Source organism: Ochotona princeps, chromosome X (assembly GCF_030435755.1).
Source record: "Ochotona princeps isolate mOchPri1 chromosome X, mOchPri1.hap1, whole genome shotgun sequence".
NCBI lineage: Eukaryota > Metazoa > Chordata > Mammalia > Lagomorpha > Ochotonidae > Ochotona > Ochotona princeps.
The window spans coordinates 35,918,129-35,936,606 of NC_080865.1; the positions used below are offsets into that span (position 1 = coordinate 35,918,129).

The following is an 18,478-nucleotide window of genomic DNA, read 5'->3' on the forward strand; positions in this document are numbered from 1 at the left end:
ATTAAGTATTTTAAATGACAAGAAGGAAAGGTATGTTGCAAACAAGATTCTTGAAACAGAAATATCATTCATTACCCTTGTAACCAGTGCTGTCATGAAGACAGCTTCCCTTGAAGATCCAGAAAGTGTGTCCTGTCACAGTGCCAAGGTTCCTCAAGGAGTTCTCTCCATGTCTGTTGACTCAACTTTTCTACATAAGAAACAGAATAGATATCCAGAGCTAGAGGCATAATAAATAAATAAATAAATACATAAATAAATAAATAAATATTCAAGTGTGTGATTGGCTGCATGTGCACACAGTGGTTTGTATATATGGATGGCAGTGCCTGAAAGAGGAGGATCTTATTCAGGAAAAATAGAAAGCACTCATACTGAAGTAATATTATTTGTAGCCCAACACCAAAGAGAGTTAACACTAACTAAGCAGGGGGAAGTGAAAAAAAAAAAAAGATTGGAGGAAAGGTGAGGGGGGGAGGGAGGGGCAGGGAAGGGAAGGGAAGTAAAGAGAAAGGAGGGAAAGGGGAAAGGGAAGAAAAAGAGAAAATGAATTTAAAAAGCTTACCAAGAGAAAAGGGCTAGAGCTAGAACCTAGATCAGAAAAAAGCACCGAAAATGGAGAAATCTTAATTATTGAGAAAATGATGAGCCTCAGGTTTAGGCAATGACCAAAACCCAAGATTGAATAGCCCAGAACAAACAGATATGGAGAAGTGAGCACCTGAATGAAATGTTGGAAGGAGAGAGAAGCAGTTTTGCACCTTATGAGGATGCTTCTAAATGTTTACATATGGCATGTCCATGTCAGAATAGAGGTGTAAAATCAGTGGATGGAGCAGAAAAAGTTCACAGAAAATGTGACTGTGTAAGAACCGAAGTGTTTAAAGTGTGAGGAAAATCTACAGATATTAGAACCATTATAGATAATTTGGATTCAAGATATACATTTCTACCGCAGAGCTAATTGGAGTAGAAAGCATAGATTAGAATAGAAATAGAAGCAGCACAGAAAAACAATCAAAAAGCAGTACCCACATCAAGAAATGTAAATTCAGGGAAAGGGGAAATGAAGAACCACCACCAAACACCCCCCCACACACACACACACACACTCACACCCTGAATAATGGGGCAAAAAAAAAAAAAGCGCAAAATCTTAGAGCCTCTAAGACTTAAATTTAAGGCATGAAATCATATCTAGGCTCAGTTAGCATGGAAAGTACAGGTAGAAATAAGAGAGAGCACCAGGGACAAGGATAGCACAAAAGATGACAATAGGCAGTATATAAATACTTACGCCAGCATGAACATAAAATATGTATGAATGTGTGTGTACTCATGCACCTGGCTATGTCTTCATTCCAACTGAAGATGCAACAAATTGTAGAGTTAGAAAGACTGATTTAATTGACATGCAATTAAATCACTAATTGTGAGAAGAACACTAATTGTGAGTCAAGTAAAATAGCCAACTAGGATGAGGGATTCAGAGAGGAAAGAGACCAACTATGCAGCTACATGCTTGTCAAGTGTGGTATCAGTGAACTCCTTTGAATGCAAAAGCTCATGGTTCTAGATAATAAGATGGGAATCTGAAACATAGGAAAACACTCTTTAGAAGTTCTGCAAAAAAATGAGTTTAAGGAGTCACTTGAAAAGACGGGGTAACAAGTAGCCCTTGCTCTTTAAAATGATGTTTGATTTCAAGCTAGATTGAGGCAGAAAACCAATATACTAGAGCACTATGTAGGTGCTCAGTGTACATTGAAGAAAAAGAAGATATTTTTATTGTTGAGAAAGAGCTATCAAAGCCTTTACTATGATGTTTCATTCATTCCCTTCTCATTCACAATTACTCCATCTTGCTATCACCTAATATTAATGGTAACTGCAGAACAAAACTGGAGTCAAATTGGATCTTAATTAGGGAATCTCGTTCTCACTTCTCCTATCTCTAAAAGCAGGTAGGAAAATTAGCAGACTCCTGCAGGATGTAATGTAGTACCAAGCCCTTAGAGTTGCACAGTGATTCCATCAAGTACTCAGAATCATTAACCAGAGGGGACTGCAGCTGGACCTGCAGGATGTCCATGATAGGAAAATGTTGGAGCTCTACATGTGGCTTAAGGACTTCACCATCTCTACCTGATTCATTGTTACCATGTTGAGTTGGAACATTTCACCTAGGCTATGGAGGTGGGCCTAATTTTCCTGGGCAGAGAATGGGATCAACGCGACCTGAGCCTCAGGGATACTGTCAGATGGCATGCAGCAGTTACATATGCCCAGGTACTCCTTTAAACAAAATCCCAAGGGGTAAGGTGATCTTCTGGTGCGGATGCTCACTTTAGTCATTGACAGTCTGCACCTGAATAGAGAAATAACCATCCTGGGCTGAACATCCCTGTTCCTCTTGACCCAGGGCAACATCTGGTTCTTCCAAATCCCCAGGGACAGAGATCTGGGAATCCCCCTCCCCAGCAGCCAAACTAGGATCCTCAAACACCTGGGGCTCTGGAATTGCCAGAGGTGCCTGTGGCAGGGCAGAAGCCCGGAGCTCCTGGAGCTCATGAACCTCTTGCACTTGATCTTGCTGCTGAACCTGGGAACGCCTGGGTAATGACATACATCTTTCACACCAGGATGTTATAGATACAAGTTTGGCATGGAAGCTCTTATTGAGCCAGCAGTAGATGAAAGGATTGTAACAGGTACTGCTCATAGCAAACCAGTGGAACGCATAGAAAACCACACTCTCGGCTTCTACATCGGCGCTGGAAATCAGAAGCATATAGCAATTGAGGGGAAACCAACATACTGCAAACACCAGCACAATAAGAATTAGCATTCGGATGCTCTTCTTCCGCTTCTGGTGGTGCGCCAAAAGTTGACGAGCAGACCCATCACCAACAGCATTTTGAATCCACAACCTTTTCCCCAGGTGAGAGTAGGTTGTGACAATTGCCAGCAGTGGGAGGATGTACAGCAGAATAAATGTACCGAGGTCCACATACTTCACAATCTGCTTGCTTGGACCAGGAAAAGCAGGGAGGCAGTGATTGATGATAACTCCATCCCTAGAGCAGAAGAGAATGTAGGTTATGATAATAAGACCAGTGAAAGGAACCATAAGAGGACTGAGTCCTAGCTCAGTTTTACCAAAGTGTATCTCCAAGTAAATCTCATTGCTCCCAAATTCTAGGTCTTAATGTATTGAAATTCAGGTAAGCGGTAAATTAACTTATCGTCTGTTAAGTGTACCAGTCCAGGCAGTGGTCAAACTAAGGCTGATCACAAGTGCTTCTAACCTGGTTGCTTCATCACTACAGGTTTGAGCTGGAGGCCCCATATTCTCCATTGAAAATTATAAAGGGACAAGAACATAGATAAGGACTTTTCAAATGTCAGCTTCCTGAGGGGGCTCTTAAAATAGGAATATAAAATTATTTGTCAAATAACCAATCAAACTTACACGCTCATGAAAGTAAAAAGCTTTTGGTAAATCGCATGTGGGAGAGCAAGGAACATTGCAAGACTCCAGATCACAGCAACAATCACCAGGCTTTGAAAGTGTGTTAATCTTGGCTTCATTGGGTACAGAATTATCTGGAACAGAGAAAACAATTTCAGCATCAGTTCATTTCTGCATTGCTGGTATAGGCAAATACTGATTAAGGTCTTCCTGCTTATACTGCTTAATATAATCATGCTATTAATATCATTCACCTTCCTTTGGTTTGAACACGATTGAACTCAGAAGAAAAATACATAAAATTTCATGGCTCTGAAATTACTAAAAATTTCAAATGTTATCCAGAGAAGGAGGCAATGTGAAATATCTGTGTGTCATTCTGTAAACACTCTCTATTCTCAAAGCCTATTACATCCTGAAGGTTTGGGAGATATCTGCCTGAGTATAGCCTACCCTCTGCCCTTTTGTTCTAAAGTGCTCTCCAGAGCTCTTACCCGGTGTCGGTCCATGGCAATAGCCATCAGTGTCAGGGTTGAGACATGGAGGGAGCAGTACTGAGCGAACTGACTCACATGACACATGATCTTGCCAAACAGCCACTGTCCACTCAGGAATCGTGCCTGGTGGAAGAAAATAAAATAGAAGTTAGTTAATTACTCATGCAAGTTCCTCATGCCTTGACAAAAAGATAGTTTCTGGAAGTAAGGCTTACGGCAAACTTAGAGCCCTCTTAGTCTCATCACCCCTGCTTGGATTGGAGCAGCAAATACCCTATAAACTGGAACCATCCACATATAGTCACTCACCAGAGCAAATGGGCTGTTGAATATAATGATCAGGATGTCGGATATAGCCAGGTTAAAGATCAGAAGGCCTGTTGATTTGTTGATTTCTTTGTATTTGATGAAGACATGGCATACCAGTGAGTTGCCAAAGAGGGATATCATTATGATGACTGCATATGCCAAGGTCAGCACAATCTTCGCTGCGATGTGAGGTCTGCTCACCAGCCATTTTCGGATGGTTTCTGTTGGCCCTTCCGATTCTGGATTCACAGCATTGGCTTCGGTTACATTTGTGCCATTCCAACTTTGATCCTCACTTTGTGGCATCTTAGTGAAATTTTGAATGAGCCAATCAACAGCGTGTTCTGCTTGTAATAGGGAAGCGGATGCTTCATTAATGGAGTAATTCATTTTTGCTCAGGGTTAAAAATTAAGCAGACTTTAAGGGACTGTGAAAGCAGAAACTTTCAGAGCTTGTTATAAAGTGAGATCTTCGGGAACCAAGAGCTTACTCTTCACTTCTCTTACAGAAGAGAAGCAAGATGAATGAACCTGTGGAGCCAAATGAGAACAATAGTTTACTCATGGGACTGATATATTTTTTCCTTCTCTCCATATCCTTTCATGAACATGAAATTCCATCCATTTTAAATACACTACCTATCAAGTGTCATTAAAGTATACTTTCTCCCAAGCCATCATCATGGGAGGAGCAAATAATAACTCTAATATATTATGCTGAGGATTTCCATTCAAATGGGTCCCTATAGGGTCTTAAATCAGACTGAGAATGGCATTATTCTATCATTCTTAAGTCAGAAAAGAGCATCTCTCTGTAGTCAAAGCTCAAGGACAGGGGTCCTATGCTCTCCCACATCTCTGCTGTGAGTCTTCAGATCCAGGTTATACAGTAGGAGAGGAATCGCCTTGTTAAATAGGATGTAGTGGTAAAGTACATTAACGTTTTGGGTGTATTTTAACAATCTTAAAATTAAAAATTTGAATGTTCTTTGCGTACTTTTAAAAATCTCTGATATATCCTTAATCTCTGTTTATGACTGATCTCCAGTTAACACTCACCAGGATATTGCTAAAAGGGTCTGCAGAAAATGATTTTGAAAAAGTAAATTTATCATGTCTGTAATTTAATTTGCTGGGTTTTTTTTTATTTCTAAAGCTTAAAATCTATTTTTTAAAGAAAGGTAACTGTATAGGAAAACTGAACTTCTCCCCTGAGTCAAGCAGTGTGAGGGACAATCAACTAATGTGAATTGTATCCAGACAAACACTGTGGTAGCATTCATTTTGAATATATAGTCCTAGTGAATGCTGTCAACACTAATCCATACCATTTAAGTATGAAGAAGCATGCATAACTTCCATTTTACTCTCCAACCCCTTTCACTGCAGATTTAGGTGTTCAGAGAAAATTTACTGTTTTTTAAAATACTTAAGTAAACATTAGCCACTATGAGTACCATCTTCTGCGCACTACCTTATGATCAAACAATACCTAGCAAATAAATCCACATGATTCCTAGACAATACCTCTTTTCAAACTTGTTTTGAGGTGTGACTCATTTTATCTCATCAATATTTATCCATACAGATGTATAGTCAATCCATCCATCCATCCATCCATCCATCCATCCATCCATCCGTGTTACCAGAAATCTCTGAAATTAAGCTAGGCTATTACACTTGAAGGATATGTTGCTTACATCATAGAGAATAGCTTAATAACAACTAATTTTAGTATGACCCAAGCTAGAAATCCAATGTAGTGTAAAACGCAGATGGTTTAGCTGCTTTAATATTTTAGAAAATAATGCTGTCCACGGGCATTGAGTCAGTCAGAGGAGGTTTCTGTATCTTTCCCTCTATTTCTCTGTCCCTCTGCTTTTCAAATAAAAGAACCTTGATACACACAGAGAAAAGAAAAAGGATGAAGTAACGTGTGTGTGTGTGTAATATTCTCATACAACAGTTAGAAGCCAATTTTTAGAAAAATTATTTATTCATATATAAACAGATTCCATGCATTTTGTGCATCTCTAGTTTCCATTTCCATCCCATCTTCTGGCTCTTGACACTAGATTACAGTGTGACCGAGCAAACACATTTTTTTTTGTGCCTTGCTTTTCTTAATCGTCCAAAGGAGATAATATACACTTCACAAGGTGGCAGTGAGGATTAAACTAACTGATGTGGGTATGCATAAAAACATGTTATTCAAATAAAATCTTTGCAGCAATTTTACTCTGATTATAATTTTATCAATTATTTCTTGACATCGCCATTTACTATAATCAATTTTTCCACTGCAGAAAATGCCTCATTCCACTTCTGTGGATAATTGATTTTAAACCAATCAACTTACGTAAAAAGGGAGCAAACAGAACATTGCTGTGTATGTTATGTAGAGTGGTGTGAGTGTGTACCTTTGTGGTATGTATGTGACATATATTTAAGAGCAATGCTCTATTTGTTGTGTGAGTCTTTGTGGGGCATGTTTTGTTGTATGTTTGCATGGTATACATTTGTATGGCATCTATCTGCTGCTAGCAGTAGACATACATCATGTTTGTGGCATGCTTTCACAGAGTGTGTGCATATGTGGTAGGTTTCTCTGCTGCGCAAGCTCGTATGCTGGATGTTGCATGATCTGTGTGGTGTGTGTGTAATCAGGTTTGCGTCTCTCCGCCTAATGTAGATGTTGGATTACTTTATGAGGCTCACCTTGATTTTCCAGCTATAGTTCTGCTCCCTTTGCCCTGCAGTGGAGGAGTCCTGCATCTCACTGAAAAGACCACCCCCCCTCCAGACCGTCCCACATTTGCAAGTTGAAGCAGGGCTAGGAATAAGGTTAACTATAGGATTCTATCAGTAATAATAATAATAATTAAAAAAAACCACCAATGAGGAATAAGAAGACAGCATAGAGAACTATATTCTTTTGCCTAGACATCACCTCTTCCCCTAATTACCCCCCCAGGCTGTGGACTGGCGTGTGACTTTTCTAAGTGACAACTGCTGCAGGAGGGGTGGGCCACTACAAGCAGGGATACCAGAAGAGTTGGGCTTTCCCTTTCCTTGCGTTGTGGTGGAGTCTGTATAGAAGGAGCCAACACAACCACGTTTTTTTTTTTTTTTTTTTTTTTTTTTTTTTTTTTTTTTTCTGTACTCAAAGGTGGAAATGGGACTTAAGAGCTACAGTTTATCACGTTTTTCCGTAGGACTTCTCTTTAGCCAAACAGACGAAAGGGGGCAGTGAAGAGGAACACGTCCACTCTCATTAGCCCCCTCCTCAAATTTCAGGAGGCGTGGCTTCAAAGAAATCACGTCAATGTAAGACCACCAGCGCAGAGAATGCCCGCAATCGGCTCTGGTTATTCCCCATCCTCCCATTCAGCGAACCTGCGTCTCCAACAGTACCAGGGAGATGGGCGGGGTGAGAGGGAGTTCTAATTACCTAGATGCGTTCCTTTCTACCTCTGGGGCAGAAGAAAGGGACTACGTGGATCTACTTATGTCCTAGGTTATAGCCCCCTCCCCAATTCTCAAGCCAAGAGCTTCCAGTGGGGGGAGGTGCTTCTTCTGAGAGCCTCAGCTCAGAGGGGAGTCCTATCCACCCCAGCTCAGCAAGGGAGAGCCAAGTGGGGAGGAGGCTGGGGAGACAGGAGCGTGGGAGGGAGTGCAAAGCGATTACCGTGGCAGCAGCTTCAAGGCTGACCGTTGCCTTTCCAAGACGAAGGTGACGGGGTCAATCAGTGTGTACTTCGGGGGAAGCAAACACGTTTTTTTTTTTTTTTTTTTTTCTTAATTTAAAGCGTGGAAGTGTGGCGGGAGAGGGCGGGCATGGAAGCAACCAGAAACAGCAGCCCCTGGACTCTGGGAAGCCACAGATGGGGCACATGGAATGGGCATTAAGTTCTCTAGAGGGATTTGGGACGGATATCGTGACTTTTCAGGACTGATACTGTGTCTGTTGAATATGAACTGACAAAAAGGAGGGAATTCCTAGATTCTCCCGGAGCGCCTAAGGATAGCCAGGTAACCTGAGGAAGACATGCACTGAGTCCTCGGGAGCTTAAAGTACCAATTGCCGTAAACCTTTCCCTTGGGTGGGCAGTCAGAGTCAAGGTGAGGGTAAATAGAGAGGGTTGTGGGTCTGCTGCCTTATTAACCTAATTTACCTGGTGCCAGTCGCAGCCGCGGCGGCTCCCTCGCAGATTTCTCACGCCTTTCCTGAAGATGTTAGCTTACCTTGGAGCACATCAGCCCAGGAAGGACTGGGAACCAGAGCACTTTCCAGGTTGCTTGCGGTCGGGGCGGGGATGGGAATGGGGGAAGGGGTCGCTTTCCGCCCGCCTTCTGGAACCCGGACTGCTGCCGTCGTCAGGGATGTCCCTGGGAGCGCTGCACACCGCAGTGGACTGCTCTGATCAAGGTGGCGAGCGCATTTCCGAGAGCCGGGCGCGGGGGTGGGGGGGACTGGGAAGTGACCCTTAGCGGCGGGGGTGGGGCGGGATCTGGGGAGGGCGGGCAAAGCTCTGCGCGAGACTTTGCTGGTGCCACGCGGTGCTGCTTGGGTCCGCAACGCAGAGGGGGGCGGAGAGGGAGGGGACACAGGTGGCTTCTGCAGAAGTGAATGTAACAAGATTTTTCCAGAAGCCAACTGTTTAACTGGGGATTGGATCGCCCCACTGGACGGCTCAGATACTTTGGGCGGGGATGGCGGGCATACCAGATGGGATGTTTGAGTGCACGGAGTCACCAGTAGTGCGCACTCATTAGTTTTAAACCCCACACGTCAAATTATACCTACTTCCATTTAACAACCACCAGGTATTCACTATTCCCTCACCCCCTTCCCGGCTCTCATTTTTCCATTCCTCTCCTGCCACTCCTCCCCACTAAAGGCTTTCAGTCTTTAATACACACACACTCACACACACACACACACACACACACACACACACACATACGTGTTTCTTGTGATCCACAGCCCGTCGGGGGGACACGAAGACTATACCTCTCCAGACAGACGGATTGCAGAACAGCTAGGTGGAAGGGGTTAAACAGGAGGAGAAAGAGGCAAATGGGAAAACAGGAACCGTGGGTAATTCCTGGCTTAGAATCCATAGCAAAGATACAGGTCGTGCAAACTTTCCTTGCAACACCTGAGTTTCAATTATTTTACTTCCAGGTATTTTCCTTTTCTTTTTTTAGTATGTCTCTCTCTGTGTGTTCATCTACAAAAAATAATCCCCAATGATGCATCTTTCAGCTTCTTAAGTGGATTCTCCATTTCCCCCCTGCACCCCGAATCTTCTAGAAGGTATGCGTAAACACTCCACAACTCTTAGGCACGCTCGTGACGCATAAGACAGCTCTATGGGTATAGCTGGTGTGTTGGGGGGGAGCGCACTGTGATCTTTGCAAGTGTTAATTTACCTCAATAACGTGCAAATAATGAGGGTTTCTTCCTTAATCTTTTATCCCCCCCCCAAACACAATAAGAGAACCTGCTTTCCCATTGAACCTACTCTTTCCCTTGCAAGTGTGGGTATACATTCACCAAATTTTGCGTGATTTTCATTGAAGACCACCCGACATTTCCCCCCAGCACTCTGTTTTGGGACTGAAGACTTCAAGAAACCCTCCCACCTCAGATTGTTATTGGTCTTTATGGCAGTCTCCCAATTATATCCTGGGAAAATGAAATCTAAATTACCCCTCACCCCAATTTTTTACTGGGAGATTTGGAAATATTTTCAGTCCCTTTGTTGAGCATGAAATTTTGCAGCATCACCTTGTATTTACACTAGTCAGGGTAGAAGCGCCCCTATTTCCAACACCCAGACTCCACTGGTGGTCACTGGTGAAACACTGCAGGCTGTTACGCAGATCAAATTTCCCACAGGCAGGACCAAGGGACAAGACACAATGTCTGGTATCTCTCATGAACATCAAATTTCCCATAGGCAGGCAAAGAACTTCCTATATTTTCCAAGAGCCAAAATTTGCTCCCATCCCAAGCTAAGGATCCCTTATCTTCCCCCATGCTCCCCAAATTGTCCCTGGATTACGAAACAGCTGTCATCTTCTTTTAACACTATAGTTCCTCTTACAAAAATACCTAGACAGGCTACTCCAGATCTAAATGGTGGTCACAAGCCCTGAAGCCTCAATGGTCTCTTCATTTCGCTAGACCCCAACATCACCTACTCAGTCCATCCCTAGCAATCATGAACTGACTCTCACAGCCTCGAAGACAGCAATAATCCCGCAACAGACAACGCAAGATCTCTTTCTGCCAACCAAAGAGCACAGGCTGTGCACACTTTCACAGAGCGTCGGAGGGCAAAAATACTCAAATTTCTGACCCACACATTCTGACGTTGGATTTAGAGAAGAATGAGTTTCATGTCTTTGCAGCAAATGACATACCATGCAGGAGCCCTCTCGGTCATGTCTGGATTTCCCATAACTCAATCTAAGCAACATGACCCTCAGCTGCACGCCAAGATCTTAGCCCCTCAATGCACCTCACCAAGACTCCACACACAATTACTCACCTGGTGGAATCCGCAGTATCTCCGCAGGGAGTCAGATTTCCTAGGGCTGAGCCCCCCGGCCCCCTAAGGGTCCAGGAGTCTGCTCAGAAGCCCGTGGTCGCTTCTGGAGCTTTCTATACTACCTACTATTCTTCCTAACTCTCCCTTCTTGCCTAAGAAACGCAGCGGCTGCACGTGGGGCTCCTGGAGAGTTAGCCCAAGCCAGCCAATCAAGAGCCAAGGCGAGGGAGCCCCAGCTCCAGAGCGGGCTGGCGCTGTGAGCCGCTGGAGCTCCCTTAGTAACGGACTTATAAGCCATCTGGGGGGAGGAAAGGAGAGGGCGGCGCTCCGGCTGATTGGTTATAGAATGAGGTGCTGGGGGAGAAGGGGATAGTGATAGCCAGTGGGTTCCCAGATAGCCTTCTTTTTCTTTTTTTTCCTCCTTTTCCATTTTTTTCTTTTGCCGCCCACGCAGTGCCATTTATGACGGCATTAGCTAGCACTCGATTTTCCAGCAAATTCTTTTTCGAAGTTCTGCTTCAAATCGGGCTAAAATTTCTACATTCTCTCCCTCCCGACCTCCACCCCAGTCCCCCAGGGCATAGCTCCAACCTGCCGGAGAGATGTAAAGGGGTTCGCTTGGTCGCCTTTAAGAGCACGTCTGGTATATAATCACATGGCCATTGAGAGCCAAAGGAAAATCCTTCTAGAACAGAAAAATAGGTATACGCACAGACCTGCTTTCTCACAGCGAAGGAATCTATCTATTCTACGTACACCCGATTTAATTTTACTTATTTTTTTAAAATACTCATGGGCTTGCTGTTGAATTGGTGGATAAAGCTGCCACCTGAGACAGCACACATCGTTTATGGGTACCCGTTGGGATTGTAGCTGCATTGCTTCTGATCCAGTTTCCTACTAAATAGCTCAAGAAAGCAGTGGAGACGGCTCAAGTGCTCGGGCCCATATGGCGTAGCCAGCACAGGCTCCTGGGTCCCAGCTTTGGCCTTGCCTAGCTGCTGCTGTCGCTTTTGTGGCCATCTGGCAAGTCAATAGATGGCTCTCTCTCTCTTTCCCTCCTCTCTCTCTCTCTGTCTCTGGGAGGGGGGAGGGTGCATACAGTGGAGGTGTCTCTCCTCACTTCTATAACTCTCACTTTCAAATAAATAGAATGAAATAAATCTTTAAAAAAATAAGAAATTTCATTTTGAGATATTTTCAGGTTTTTGTTGCTGCTGTTTTGTATGTTTTGTGTTTTTCTACTCAAAAAATACAGAGGCAAGTCATTTGTTTCATTTGGAAACACTGTCAGGTTTCTACATGGCTTCATTCAGATATTTCTGATACCTCCATATAAACTCTTTTTTTATGATTTATTTCTTTTTATTGGAAAGGTCGATACACAGACAGAAGGAGAGACAGAGAGGAAGATCTTCCATCCACTGATCCAGTCCCCAAGTGGCTGCAATGGCCGGATTTGAGCCGATCTGAAGACAGGAGCCAGGAGCTTTCTCTGTGCCTCCCACGCAGGTGCAGGGGTCAAGGCCTTGGGCCGACCACGATTGCTTTCCTAGGCTACAAGCAGGGAGCTTGATGGGAAGTGGGGCTTCAGGCTGCTGGGATTGTAACTGGCGCCAATATGGGATCCTGGCACATGCAAGGAAAGGACTTAAGCTGCTACGCTACCACACTGGGCCCTCCACATAAACTCTTAAATGAGACTGTGGGGTTGTGTGCTCATTTGCCTTTGCATAGTTGCATTAATCACACAGTGTTGTGCAGTTGAAGACTTAGGTGCACTGTGTTGAAGAAGACTTCGTGACTTGTGTGTATCCTGGCACTAATTAAAGCATATGCAGTTTGTTGGGGAAATAATATGTCAAATCAACATTTTTCATCTCTAGTTGTTTGGAACTTGTAGCCTAAAGACACATTTGCCCTGGGCTTTATCCTAACACCTTCTGAAACATTTCAAACTATTTTGTTTTAAGAACCTACCAATTCATGCCCCTGATTCCTCCCACCCTGCACACCTAGATGTCCATAAATATTGCTTACCCAAACCAAATTGGTGTGAAGTTCAATTTTATCATGTCTTGTCCACTGCACAGAAGATGGAATAGTTGCCTAGGTCACAAACTCTCCTCTCTAGGAAGAGTCCTCTTGAAATTCTGGCCCACAGACCCAAACTAGCTTTCTCATCCTGTAGCCAAGCCATTTTTTTTTTTCAGGTTTTCCATTTACAGCTCCAGTTCCACTTCCCATAAAAGACACCTCTGGGGCCCAGTGCAGTGGCCTAGCAGCTAAAGTCCTTGCCTTGAAAGCCCTGGGATCCCATATGGGCGCCGGTTCTAATCCCGACAGCTCCACTTCCCATCCAGCTCCCTGCTTGTGGCCTGGGAAAGCAGTCAAGGAAGGCCCAATGCATTGGGACCCTGCACCCACGTGGGAGACCTGGAAGAGGTTCCTGGTTCCCGGCATCGGATTGGCGCGCACTGGCCCGTTGCGGCTCACTTGGGGAGTGAAACATCGGACGGAAGATCTTGCTCTCTGTCTCTCCTCCTCTCTGTATATCCGGCTTTCCAATAATAATAAAAATCTTAAAAAAAAAAAAAAAGACATCTCTGACTCCTTTTTGTAGCAGGTTTGTTTACTTGTAATTAACATACAATAAAATTTCTATATTTAAACTACACAATTCAGTTGTTGTTCAATATTTCCAGAGTTCTGTAAAAATCAGTGCTATATTAGACTATTCTCATCACTGGAGAAAGAAGTTACATACTCATTTGCGTTATTTCCCCATTTCTTCCATAATGCACCTCATTCCAACCCCTAGATTTGTGCAATGCTAACATTTTCTGAATCTATGATTTTATCTACTCTGATCATTTGAAATAAAAGGATTATGTGCAACATATAATGTTCTGTGATTTGTGTCTTTCATGTAGTATTTTTACTGTGTATAAGTCTTCATTCTTTTTCATTATTGAATAATAAACACAAGATATTTTTACATTTTCATGTTACTTAATTTATTTCTGTTGTTTATGGTTTGTAATTGTTTGAACATTTAGTTATTTGAAAGGCAGACTGATAGAGAGAGGGCAGAGACAGAGGGAAACTCTTCTTCCAACCATTGGTTCACGTCCCAAATGGCTGTGATAATCATTACCGGTCATGATAAAGCCGAGAACCAGGAACTTTCAGGGACTCCCACATGGTTGCAGGGTAGACACACCTGGACCATATTTCCGTTGCTTTCTCAGGTATGTTATGAGGCAGCTGGATTGGAATCAGTGAGGCCAGGACTTAAATTGGTGCTGTAATATGTGATCTGGCATCACAGCAGTGGCTTAATCACAGTATCACAATGCAAATCATATTTATGGCTCTTAAAAGTGCATTTATTTTCATTTACTTGAAAGGTGTAACAAGGGTATATTTTCCACTCACTGGTTCACTTCTCAAATTCCCACAACCATGGCTATGCCAGGTAGAAGGCAGGAATCCTAATCTCAACCTGGGTTTACTATGTAGGTGACAGGGACTCAGTTACTTGAACCACCATTGGCTGGCTACACGGATGAATTATCAAGAAACTGAATCAGAAGTGGAGGAACCCAGGTTCAGATCAACACTCTAATACAGGATACAGATGTTCCAAGTAGTTGGTTTTTATACTTTATGGTGTCATATCTAAGAAACTATCACTGAACTTCAGGTCATGAAAATTCACTGCCATCTTTTTTTCTAAGGATTTTGTACTCTTAGCTATGATATTTAAATTTTGTTCCTTTTTGAGTTTTTTTTTAGTATAAAGTGAGATTCTATTTCCTTTTTCTTTCCAGGTGGATATCTAGTTAGCTCAGCATCTTTCTCTTTTGAATGGTATAAGAACTGATGAAAATAAATTGATTATAATGACAATGATCAACTTCTGAATCCTCAGTTCTATTGCTTTAATCTCAATGTATATATGTGCACCATCATTGTCTTGAATATTATTCTTTGCACTATGCTAAGACATTTTAAAAAAAGAACTAAGTATTTACAAAACATATAGATTCAAAAAGTTTCTAAAACAGAGATCATGGAAAAATGACAAATGCCGTCAACCTACCTCAAACAGGAATATAGCATATCTGTAGATTATGGTCTTGTGGGAAGAGAGGGCAGGTTTTTGGCTATAACTGTGCAACACTGAAGTTTCATCATGGTAAGCTGTATTAAGAAAAGATAGCAGAGAATAGGTCAAGTATGGTTGATTCTTACTGGTCTTATAAATCTTGTTAAATATTGTCTTAAATAAGCTTTAATAGATTTTCTTGAATAAATATTTCCTCATTTGCTGCTTTGCAGTTTCCTAAAATGCTATCTTGGTTTGTTTTAAGTTTTTGTTAGCTATGGTTGGTTGCCTAAGATAAGTATCCATAGATTTCCTCACATAGTTAGTCTGGAGTCATTTTATAGTTAGTTTGGAGTCATTTTACCTTTCCTATTTTCTTAACTCTATGCACATTAGAATGGAGTCTGTGATTATGTATGCTTTAGATCAGCTTTATCCCCACTGTATTAATCATAGTTCTCTTCTAGGTTACAAAAATACAAACATTCTTCTACTACTACTTCATCAAACTAATGCCGTAGCTGTTAAATACAAGCTTACTATATCTTCAGTTGTGAATAGGAGTGAAGAGACGAATGCAGAGATGAGTCAAACACAGCTTTTAATCCTCTCTACATGAAAAGAGACAGATATAAACATTACTTAATGAAAAAGGGCACTGGGGTTGGCACTATGATACAACAAGCGAATCTTCCACCCTGTAGTGCCAAAATTCCATATGGGCATCAGTTTGTCTCTGGCCAGCTCTCTACTTACTGCCTGAGAAAGTAGTGGAGGATGGTCCAAAGCCTCAGGGCCCTGAACCCACATGGGAAACACGGAAGAAGCTCCTGGTTCTCAGCTTCAGATAAGTTCAGCTTTGGTCATTGGGACCATTTGGAGATTGAAACAGCAGTTGGAACACCTTGTCTCCCTCTATCTATCCATCTCTCCCTGTAAAACATGCCTTAAAAATATAACCATTTTTTAAAAAAGGTATTGCATGATCAGTTTCATAAAAGCATTAAGGAACTATAATCTGGAAACAATCTCTCTTGCTCTGTCTCTCTCTCGCCCTCCATCCCTCCACATCCATCTCTGCCTCCCCCGGTAAAGAGATGATCTCAGAACTATTTAATATTTGATGTTTCCACGAGTGGTATTCATTTAATCTGTACTTTGAGATAGGTCAAGCTCTGATAGATGGAAATAGGAAAGGGAATATTCCAGGTAGAGGAAAATGAGTCCAATCATTGAATATATTACACAGAAAGATATATTCGCTCAGCATTTGAATTAGACTAGTTAAGAAAAAGGAGGCCTGAGTTACATTATGAAAACCCTTGAAACCCATGCTGTGTAGTTGGGAATTCATTCTGTTGACAGTGGAGCATAATAAAATGTTTTCAAATAGCTTATCAACATTATTAGTTGAAAAAGAGTAGATGTCTGACTAAAAAAATGAACGATGGATTTTCAGAAGTAATGCAAGGGGGCTGGTAAGAATACCATTACTATCTTTTCTTTTCCATAAAAAGGAAGAGTTACAGAAAGGGAGACACAGAAAGCCTGAGAGGGGTAGACCCTCTGTTGGTTCATTGGCCAAATGACTACAACAGCTGGGACTATATCAGGCTAAAAACAGGCTCCTAGGGCTTCTCATGGGTCTCCCATGTAGATGCTTTAGCCCAAACACTTGAGCTGTTTTCCACTGCTTTCCCAAGCTCATTATAAGGAGCATGGACCAGAAGTGCAACAACTTGGTCTGTGACTGGCACCATATAGGATGCCAGAGTCACAGAGGCAGCATCTTAACCCATTATACCACAACTCTGGCCCTGAAAATTATTACTATTTTCTCTTCTTTTTAGGTTGCGGGGAAAAGGGAACCCTACTCCACTGCTGGTGGGGCTGCAGGCTGGTACAGCCTCTATGGAAATCAGTATGGAGAATATTCAAACAACTCAAATTCAACATACCGTATGATCCAGCAATAGCACTCCTAGGAATATATCCAGAACACTTGTTCTATGAGAAACCAACATGTACTCCTATGTTCATAGCAGCACAATCAGTAATTGCAAAAACATGGAAACAACCAAAATGCCCATCAAAAGAGGATTGGATAAGAAAGCTATGGTTCATCTACTCCATGGAATACTACTCAGCTATTAAAAAAAACAAAATGCAGTTCTTTGTGGCCAAATGGGCCAAACTGGAAACCATAATGCTAAGGGAAATGAGCCAATCCCAAAAGGTTAAATACCACATGTTTGCCTTAATTTAAGATGATATGATGTTATGTATAACATGTTATGTTTTGAATGTTACTACATGTTGTGTATAAACTAAATTGAAGTATAGGTGAGGTGGTCACAGAAGGTGGCTGGGAACCCGCATTTACTTTTAACATATTGGTTACTCATTACTATGTCAATTAATTCCATAATGATGTAAATTTTTGCTGATGGTATGCTGGAGCTTTCAATTGACTGGGATGATACTCTGCTGGCTCTGTCATCAGACCAGAGAGGGTATACCTAAGAAGCCGTTGAACTTGACGGGACAATAAGATGCTGGACTCTATGTTTGGTATACGCTTGCAATGGGGAAATCTCAACTGAACTTGAGCTGTGGTTATGCAATAAGGTGGAGGAATCCACCATGGTGGGAGGGTTTGGGGAGGGGTGGGGAGACCCCAAGTATCTATGTAACTGTGTCACATAATACAATGTAATTACTGAAGTTAAATAATAAATAATTTAAAAAAAAAAAAAAAAGATTTATTCAATTTTATTGTAAAGGCAGATTTACAGAGAGAAGGAGAGACAGAAGGAAAGATCCTTTGTTTCCTGGTTCAGTTTCCAAGTAGTTGCAACAGCCAGGAGCTGGATAGAAGTGGAGCAGAGAGGACATGAACTGGCAACCCATATGGGATCCCAGCAGTTGCAAGGTAAGGATTTAGCTACTTATGTTATTGTGCTGGGCTCTCTATTACTGTTTTGTAAGACATAAAAGATGAGGGCTTGGCTTTGGGCAGCGTCAGATGTTAGAGAAAACGATGAAGGACTCAACTGAGTTTGGGGGAGTAGGCAGAAGAGGTTTTGGAGAATGATTGGATGACACCATACAAATGTGAAATAATGACTTAAATGCTGCATGCTCCTGAGAGCTGATAGAGAGTTCCATAGCATAAGATGGTTAAGAACTTTTTCATTCTGTACTGTGAACTTAAGCACCACTTAACAGTCTGTATCTCCCAAACAATTCCTTGGAACTTTCCAAGAAAACAAAGATGGTATCAAGTCGTGACCACTTTGTGGCGTCTAGAGGTTGATGGCTATGTAAAGGTTAGCTGCTGATTTCAAGAAGCTTCAAGACATGGAGAAGTAAAATAAAATACTTTTAAAACTTAAACTATAGCCATTATCTCTTTACCCAAGGGATAATAGATCAATTACCATAATGAAATGACTCACAGATGTCTGGTAAATTGGATATATATATAAGATATTAAAGTTTAATTTTTTTGGTGTAGGCTCATGAAAAG

At 42.0% G+C, this 18,478-nt stretch overlaps 1 protein-coding gene across 2 annotated transcripts; it reads right to left on the reverse strand.

The window, feature by feature from the left end:
• Nucleotides 1-511: 511 nt before the first annotated feature.
• Nucleotides 512-11,205, reverse strand: LOC101522832 (G-protein coupled receptor 83-like). Of its 2 annotated transcripts, none has more exons than XM_058659063.1 (5): nucleotides 10,839-11,205; nucleotides 4,279-4,809; nucleotides 3,967-4,092; nucleotides 3,473-3,606; nucleotides 512-3,077 (listed from the first exon to the last, which is right to left on the reverse strand). In XM_058659063.1, exons 2-5 carry the CDS (start codon nucleotides 4,666-4,668, stop codon nucleotides 2,348-2,350), a joined length of 1,380 nt encoding a protein of 459 aa, XP_058515046.1. In that variant the 5' UTR covers nucleotides 4,669-4,809; nucleotides 10,839-11,205; the 3' UTR covers nucleotides 512-2,347. The 2 variants fall into 2 exon arrangements, with proteins under 2 accessions (XP_058515046.1, XP_058515047.1); XM_058659064.1 differs by lacking the exon at nucleotides 10,839-11,205 and adding an exon at nucleotides 8,524-8,708.
• Between the last annotated feature and the right edge of the window lie 7,273 nt (nucleotides 11,206-18,478).